This window comes from Lipotes vexillifer, unplaced genomic scaffold (genome assembly GCF_000442215.2).
Source record: "Lipotes vexillifer unplaced genomic scaffold, Lipotes_vexillifer_v1.1 scaffold1011, whole genome shotgun sequence".
Taxonomy (NCBI): domain Eukaryota; kingdom Metazoa; phylum Chordata; class Mammalia; order Artiodactyla; family Lipotidae; genus Lipotes; species Lipotes vexillifer.
In genome coordinates, this window is record NW_006787698.1 from 2,740,881 (window position 1) to 2,749,176 (window position 8,296).

The window sequence follows — 8,296 nt, forward strand, 5'->3', positions numbered from 1 at the left end:
GTCTCTAGCCGGATGATGGAAATAGCCTCAAAAGGGTTCTTCCTGCTGCCTCTCTTACCTTTTCCCTGCCCTACCTTTGGTCTATTCTCCCTACAGCAGCCAGAGGGCACTCGTGAACCCCTGAGTCAGGTCACATTCCTTCTCTGCCTACAACACTCCATGGCTCCCACCTTGGAGTAAAAGCCAAAGTCCTCCTGGTGGCCCACAAGGCCTTGTCTGATCTGTTGACTCTATTTTCCTTTTTGATCTTGTCTTCTATTTGTTGACCTCTCACTTCACTCTGCTCCACCTTCACTGGCCTGCTCAAGATTCTTCAAACATGGCAGGCTCATTTCCTCCTTAGGAACCTTGAACTGAATGCTCTTGAATGCCTTGAATGTTTTTGTCCTGATACCTGCATGGACAACTCCCTCACTTCCCTCACGTCCTTCAAATCTTTGTTCCAGTCATTTCTTATCAATGAAATTTCCTCTGACAACTGTGTTTTGTGCAGCCTCCTATTCCCCTACCCTGGTGTTCATGCTTCCTCTATGCACCTTGTCTTAATTTTCTTTTCCGTGCTTTCCACTTTCTAACACTATAATTTCCTTATTCATCTCATTTAATTTTTATGGTCTTCCATCCCCCACTAGAAGGTCTTATTTTTTTTCACTGATGTATTCCAAGCACAAGTAACTAAGATCCAGTGGCTTAAATAAATATGAAATTCTTTTTCTTGCAAGAATAGAAGTCCAGAGTTAGGTGTTGCTGGTATTGGTTCTGTTGCTCAGTGGTGCTGTTAAGGATCTAAGCTCTCCCTAGATTTCCTTTCCGCTGACACCATGCTGACTTTTCATCAATTATTTTCATGGTTGCAAGATGGCTGCCATAGCTCCAGACATTGTGACCACGTTCAAGGCAGGAAGGAGAGGGATGGGGCAGAGTGGTAAACTCTCCTTTCAACCTTCTCCCTTTAACAGGAAACAAAAGCTTTTCCAGAAGCACCTTAGCAGATTTCCCTTTCACCTAATTGGTCAGAACTGCATCACATGACTACTCATAGTTACAAAGGAATTTGAAAAAACAAGTATTCTGCTTTCTAGCTTCTAGAATGGGAATATCAATAGCAAAGAGGTTGAGAATAGCTTTTGAGTCTGCCAACAGTGCCTGCCACACTAGGCGTAATCACTGTTAACATTTAAACGTTTATCCTTCTAGTTTTTATCGCCATATTTATCTCTGTCTGTATTTATATGACCCATGCCCACATAGATCTGATCCCTGGACTCACATTTGTACTAATCCTGCCACTGTTTCTGATTCTAATTTCTCTCACAGGGTTAAAGTCCTTTCTTGCTTTCAAATACACTATGAAACAGCATTTCAGGAAAGCAGGAGCCTTCTCTGAAATCTTTTCTTCTCGGCTTAATATGGAAATGCAGGATCCTGCCAGCCCCAGAACTCTCTGGGAAATGCGGATCATGGATGGATATGTGGGATGGTCTTCCCATGGCTTCACGCCCTGCTGAGAAACAAGAGTTCCTGTTCCAGCTTACCATTTTATCTTCTGTGTTCTGCAACCCTTTGACTTTCCAGAGTTTTGCGGAGATAACAGATCGCAGTGCAATGGCGGGACCAAGAACTTCTGGCTACCATTTTGTTTTGTCCTAAGTCCATTGATGTGTGGCTTCAAGAGTGCCTCTCCAGCATCTATCACATGCTTGACACAGAGAGTAGCCCTCAATAAATGATGTGTCTTCTGACTGACTGCCTTACCTTTCAACAAAGAACCCTCCTGCTTTTATAGAAATGGTCAGTAAAATTGTAAGGAGAGCCTCAGAGGATAAATAAAGCACACACACTTATAGGCAGAAACACTTAAAAGAGTTATGTTGGTAAGTAGGAGCAGTCAAAGGGAATTAGAGGTACAAACTTCTAGGTGTAAAATAAATAAGTGACAAAAATGTAAGGTCCAGCAGCGTGAATACAGTCAATATTTTATGATAACTTTATATGGAGTATAATCTATAAAAATATCCAATTACCATGCTGTACACCGGAAAGCAACATAATACTGTAAGTCAACTATACTGCCAACTGAAAAAAAAAGAAGGAAGTGAAAATTCAGCATGTAGATCTCCCCTCTGTGGCCACTCTAAGACTTCCCCAATCAAAGTGTAGTCTGTGGACCAGACGAATCAGCCTCACCTTGTTAGAAAAGTAGGACATCAGGTGCCATCCCAGATCTGCTGAGCCAGAGCCTGCATTTTTTTTTTTTACTTTTTATTTTGTTTTATTTATTTACTTTATGGCTGCATTGGGTCTTCGTTGCTGTACACGGCCTTTCTCTTGTTGCGGTGAGTGGGGGCTAGTTCATTGTGGTGCACAGGATTCTCATGGTGGTGGCTTCTCTTGTTGTGGAGCATGGGCTCTAGGCATGCGGGCTTCAGTAGTTGCAGCACGTGGGCTCTAGGGCATGTGGGCTTCAGTAGTTGTGGCGTGTGGGCTCAGTAGTTGTGGCTCGCAGGCTTTAGAGCACAGAGAGCCTGCAGGGGATTTGTGCTGTACTCATGAATGTTCTAGAATATTCTTCTGTTTGCCATGCTGATAGCTCAGCTTGTCTTTAAAGCCAGAAAGGAAACATTTATTTTGGGACTTTACACCTGCCATTCCCTCTTCCTATGACGTTTTTCCTCAAAATCTGATGCATTGTTATCTTCTCTTTGAGTCTCAGCTTAGTCATCACTTCCACTAGGAAATATTCTTTGAATCTCTCTTCTTTAAAAAAAGTGAAGTATAGTTGATTTACTATATTATATTATTCTTTGAATCTCTTGAAGTAGGATTAGATATCATCTCTGTGTGTCTCCTAAGGCTTTGTTGAGCTGAAACAGACTGCCAGATATTTCTCCAGCAAAAATGGGTTTATTTGGCATCAGTGGAGAATTGCAGTTCAGGGTCTGCAACATGCAAAGTGTGGTGAGCCACATGCAAGTTCCTGTACAGCAAGGGAACGAGAAGTCTTTTAAAGAGAGGAAAAGGAAGTTAAGAGGGCTATAGTAAACAAAGAGTCCAAGGCTTTTATTAGCTGAGTCCTTGCCAGGAAAGAAGAGAAGTCTTTCTTCTTCTTGGGCTCTGCTATCAACACAGGACTTGAGAACTCCCTTTTTTTACCTCCCAAATCTATTTACTTTAGCTTTCTGTTTATTAATTCTTTTTGTACAACTTCATGCTTTCTAGCCCTGTACTATAACTTCCCTTTTTGGGGGGTGTCTCCAACAAACTCTGAACTCCATCCATACAGAGAATTGTATTTAGTAGGTTCTCCATAAATATGTTGAATGAATGAGGGAATGAATGAATTCTCTCCATTTTGAAGCTGAGGAACCTGAGACCCAGAGAGCTTAAGTACCTTTCTCAACATTACACAGCTGTAGGTGGCTGAGCTGGGCTTTGAGCTCTTGATAACAGAGCTCCTCTTCCAGACCCCTGGCCCCTTGCCTTCTCTTCCTTTGACCTCAGGAATTCTTGGGGACACAGAGAAGAGACTAAATATTTACTTTGAATCAACTTACCACTTAGGATTCAATTGGCTCAGTAATAATCATGTGTTGGACAATTTGATAGCAACATTAAACTTGGTTGTCAGAGGCTTGGTTTTTGTCATTTGTGGCAGCCACAAATTGGGAGGGGGCTGACACATGTTTACAAACAAGGGTTCATTTATGATAGGTGGGTCTTCAACGCTTGGCTTATCCAGAGTGTCCAGTACAGAGGTGACAGTTCTAAGGGATATTGAAATGAGACTGCACAGCTCTTACCTTTAGCCAATATAGGTAGATTGATTGCATCAGTGGCCTCAAGACGGGTCTCCATGTCTCCACACCCCTTCCCCACAACTTTGTAACTCCTTCCCACTCTGACTCAGACTTGGCTTTGAGACTTGCTTTGGCCAAAGGAATATTAGCAAGTGTGACTCAGAGGTTTCAAAAGTGAGTGTGCCATCCTTTTTTTCCCTTTACATGATTAATCTTGCTTGATTTTGCATACCTGCCTCTGCCATGAGAATATGCCCAGGATAACCTGCTGGACATATGTGAGAAACATATGGAAGAGAGTTTAGCAATCCTATTATACCAGCTGAGGTTTTCCATTATCAGCCACCTAGTCAACTTGTAGCTGACTGTGGTCATATGAGTGAGCCCAGCCAAGATCAGCACACTGCCCCAGCCAACCCACAGACTCAGCAGCAACAATCAAGCCTCATTTTTTTCAGACACTTAGTTTCATGAGTGGTTTGCTATGAAACATTACTTGTGGCAATTGCCCCAACTGACACAGTAGCCAATGGGTTGTCAACATTTTGCATTTGATTGCAACAACTTGAAATAGACAAAGAGAAAGGCTGGATCTCCATTTCCTCTTAGTCATTAGGACCTATAAATCTATAACGGTTGAATTAAAGTTCTTTCTGAAGAGGATCTGTGCAAGGCTTTATCTGTTTCTGCAACAGTGTTACATGTTGGTCTAAAATACAGTCACCTTCAGGAATCCTATATTTCTTAAGTAAGTGGGTAAAGTTGTGATCTCCACAATAGGATTTTTTCTTACTATAAACATCAAGCTTGGTGTATTTCTTCACCCCCATGTCTCATATGTCTCCACTAGAGGGAGAAAAGAGACTTAGGATAAAACCTGCATAGTTCTTAAATCCCACAAAGTGCAATAACATTGTCCTCTTACAAACCAAATAATTTATGGTGTCCTCCCGCCGCAAAATACAAATCCATCCAGTCAAGAAATATTTATTGACCACTGACAATTTGCCTTCCCATCCCAGATCATTAAAGTAGTTGAAAAAAATTGAAAAGTTGAAATGTAAAGATATTAGGATGTAAAATATTATTTTAAATTTAAATATTTTATTTATAACAACGAGAATTTATGAAAATTTTACTTTCTTAGTTTTACTAGAAGCAAACTCATCAATAATATTTTCAAAATCAAGTTCTAGGGAAAAAAATGAACCTTTAAAAAGTACATTTAAAAAGAGTATGTAAAAATGTTTGCAAATGAAGCAACTGACAAAGGATTAATCTCCAAAATTTACAAGCAGCTCATGCAGCTTAATATCAAAAAACCAAACATTCCAATCCAAAAATGGGCAGAAGACCTAAATAGACATTTCTCCAAAGAATATATCCAGATTGCCAACAAACGCATGAAAGAATGCTCAACATCATTAATCATTAGAGAAATGCAAATCAAAACTGCAATGAGATATCATCTCATGCTGGTCAGAATGGCCATAATAAAAAAATCTACAAACAATAAATGCTGGAGAGGGTGTGGAGAAAAGGGAACCCTTTGCACTGTTGGTGGGAATGTAAATTGATACAGCCACTATGGAGAACAGTATGGAGGTTCCTTAAAAAACTAAAAATAGAACTACCATACGACCCAGCAATCCCACTACTGGGCATATACCCTGAGAAAACCATAATTCAAAAAGCGTCATGGGGCTTCCCTGGTGGCGCAGTGGTTGAGAGTCCGCCTGCCGATGCAGGGGACACGGGTTCGTGCCCCGGTCAGGGAAGATCCCACATGCCGCGGAGCGGCTGGGCCCGTGAGCCATGGCCGCTGAGCCTGCGCGTCTGGAGCCTGTGCTCCGCAACGGGAGAGGCCACAACAGTGAGAGGCCCACGTACCGCAAAAAAAAAAAAAAAAAAAAAAAAAAAGGCGTCATGTACCAAAATGTTCATTGCAGCTCTATTTACAATAGCCAGGACATGGAAGCAACCTACGTGTCCATCGACAGATGAATGGATAAAGAAGATGTGGCACATATATACAATGGAATATTACTCAGCCATAAAAGGAAACGAAATTGAGTTATTTGTAGTGAGGCGGATGGACCTAGAGTCTGTCATACAGAGTGAAGTAAGTCAGAAAGAGAAAAACAAATACCGTATGCTAACACATATATATAGAATCTAAAACAAACAAAGAAAAAACTTGTTCATGAAGAACCTAGGGGCAAGACGTGAATAAAGACACAGACTTACTAAAGAATGGACTTGAGGATATGGGGAAGGGGAAGGGGAAGCGGGGACAAAGTGAGAGAGTGGCATGGACATATATACACTACCAAACGTAAAATAGATAGCTGGTGGGAAGCAGCCGCATAGCGCAGGGAGATCAGCTCGGTGCTTTGTGTCCACCTAGAGGGGTGGGATAGGGAGGGTGGGAGGGAGATGCAACAGGGAGGGAATATGGGGATATACGTATGCATATGGCTGATTCACTTTGTTGTATGGCAGAAGCTAACACACCATTGTAAAGCAATTATACTCCAATAAAGATGTTAAAAAATGTCTTATGTCTGATTTAGCATTTGACACAATGACAAAAAAAAGATGTTAAAATGAGAAGTGAAAAGCAAGCTTAATAAAATTTTATAGCATTAATAATAAAAAATAATCTCTAGAGTAGGTATCATTTCTTGCCTAAGTGTAAGCAATGTAAGAAAATATTATAACAAAAAACATTAAATAATCCCCCCAGACTACACTACCTCTGTAGAATAGAGAAATCCTGACAGAGATTGAAGTGTACAAAGATAAGGAAAAATCATTTTTCTTGTCACATGAAACCCAATCTCTCACTCACAAAAACGTTTACTCTTATCGTTTTTGTCTACCAAGAGTTTAATAGAGTACAATGTTAATCTAACAAAGCATCTCAGTCCAGAAACATGGTTGACACTTAAAGAGGCAAGTAGAACGGAGGGCTGTCCTGCAGTGAACCAATTCCCAGGGGCCGCAGCACTCGGCTTCTTCAGTACAGTCTTGTCCATTTTTCACCTAGTTCTCAGGGCTCCTGGCTCTCTCTGTCTCCCTGGCAAGCCTGTCTGCCCTCAAGGCCATACCCAGTCTCTCCCTTGCTCTTTTCACTTTCCGAGACTGTCGGCGAATATCTGCATATGTTACTCGTTGCCTGCAGAGGGTCTGTGGGAGGAAGGGACCCAATCCTGGGGTCATCTCTGCCCCGTCTGAACACTGGGCAGTGATGGCTTCAGGGCTGGTGTGCAGAGACCCGGCACCAGCACGGCCCACGGATTCACCTGCACCACGCAGGGCAATTACTCCGAAAATAATTGCGCTCTCCAATGTGCTGAAAGGTTCTCCTTCAGGGCTGTAGACCTGGAGCCCCTGCAGTCTCTTGAATGCACAGGCTTGCTGGGGCTTCTCCAAGGTCCCCTCGCATCGACGGCGCCTGACCGCATTGTCAGGATGAGAAGTTATCTTTGTGACTTGCCTCTTGAAAATGCAGCTGGTCAGCCTCATAGGAAGTGCAGTTCCGTCACGATGTCTCTGCTTGGCCTTGGCTAAATGGTCTTGTCTTTTCTTCTCCAACGTCTCAGCCATCATATTTCTTTTGAGCTTCCCCTGTGAAAACAAAACGAAATGTAACATTTGAATAAAGTGGGGGATGAAACCACTGCCAGTCATGGAGAATGTTCTCAGCTCATTTGGATAACCACTCTCCTGTCTCCCTAGAGAAATGAATCTCGATTTACTCTGCATCACAGTCTTTCAGAGGGTTGTTAGAACTCAGATTTCCAGATCTCAATGCAAGTCAGTCTGGGGTGGGGACAAGAAATTGCGTTTCTAGGTGATTCCAACTGATGCTGATGCTGCTAGTACCTGCACCACACATTGAGAACTGAAGCCTGGGACATCAAGCAGATAGGGGTCGAGGACAGAAAGCTCCAGGTCATTACTCAGTACCAATTCCAGACTTTCCCCTCCACCATCCTCCTTTGAGGATGTTTTCCTCTTACCATCCCTGTCACTGTCAACTCCGCACATGCTGGTACCCCCTAATCCAATAGTATCTGGACAAAGGGATCACAGGATTCTTTGAATACCAAGACATTAAACTTTTTGATATCTCTTTTTTACTTTGCTTTAAGACATGCAATCACCTAGTTTTCATAGTTCTTTAGTGCCTCATCTTCAGTGAGATCATGTACCTCTCAACACTCCGATACTTTTCTTTCAAACCCAAGTCCCATCTTCACTCAAATATTCTCCTGCTCATAACATAACTTAGAAAGGCCACATTCTCATCATAAAGTTCCTTTTTTCCACTGTAAATAACTTTTTTTTTTTTTTTTTTTTGATACGCGGAGCTCTCACTGTTGTGGCCTCTCCCGTTGCGGAGCACAGGCTCCGGACGCACAGGCTCAGCGGCCATGGCTCACGGGCCCAGCCGCTCCGCAGCACGTGGGACCCTCCCGGACCGGGGCACGAAC

At 42.5% G+C, this 8,296-nt stretch overlaps 2 protein-coding genes across 2 annotated transcripts in view; one reads left to right on the forward strand and one right to left on the reverse strand.

Annotated features, from left to right (window-relative positions):
* ADGRE1 (adhesion G protein-coupled receptor E1) overlaps nucleotides 1-989 on the forward strand; it is a 47,683-nt gene extending 46,694 nt beyond the window's left edge. Inside the window, 1 exon segment of the mRNA XM_007460740.1 lies at nucleotides 960-989. Within this exon segment, the coding sequence (XP_007460802.1) occupies nucleotides 960-989 (30 nt within the window).
* A 5,853-nt stretch (nucleotides 990-6,842) lies between these two features.
* Nucleotides 6,843-8,296, reverse strand: part of LOC103079511 (putative methyl-CpG-binding domain protein 3-like 3) — a 3,347-nt gene continuing 1,893 nt past the window's right edge. The window contains exon 2 of the mRNA XM_007460741.1: nucleotides 6,843-7,427. Within this exon, the coding sequence (XP_007460803.1) occupies nucleotides 6,843-7,427 (585 nt within the window). The remainder of the gene's footprint in view (nucleotides 7,428-8,296) is intronic.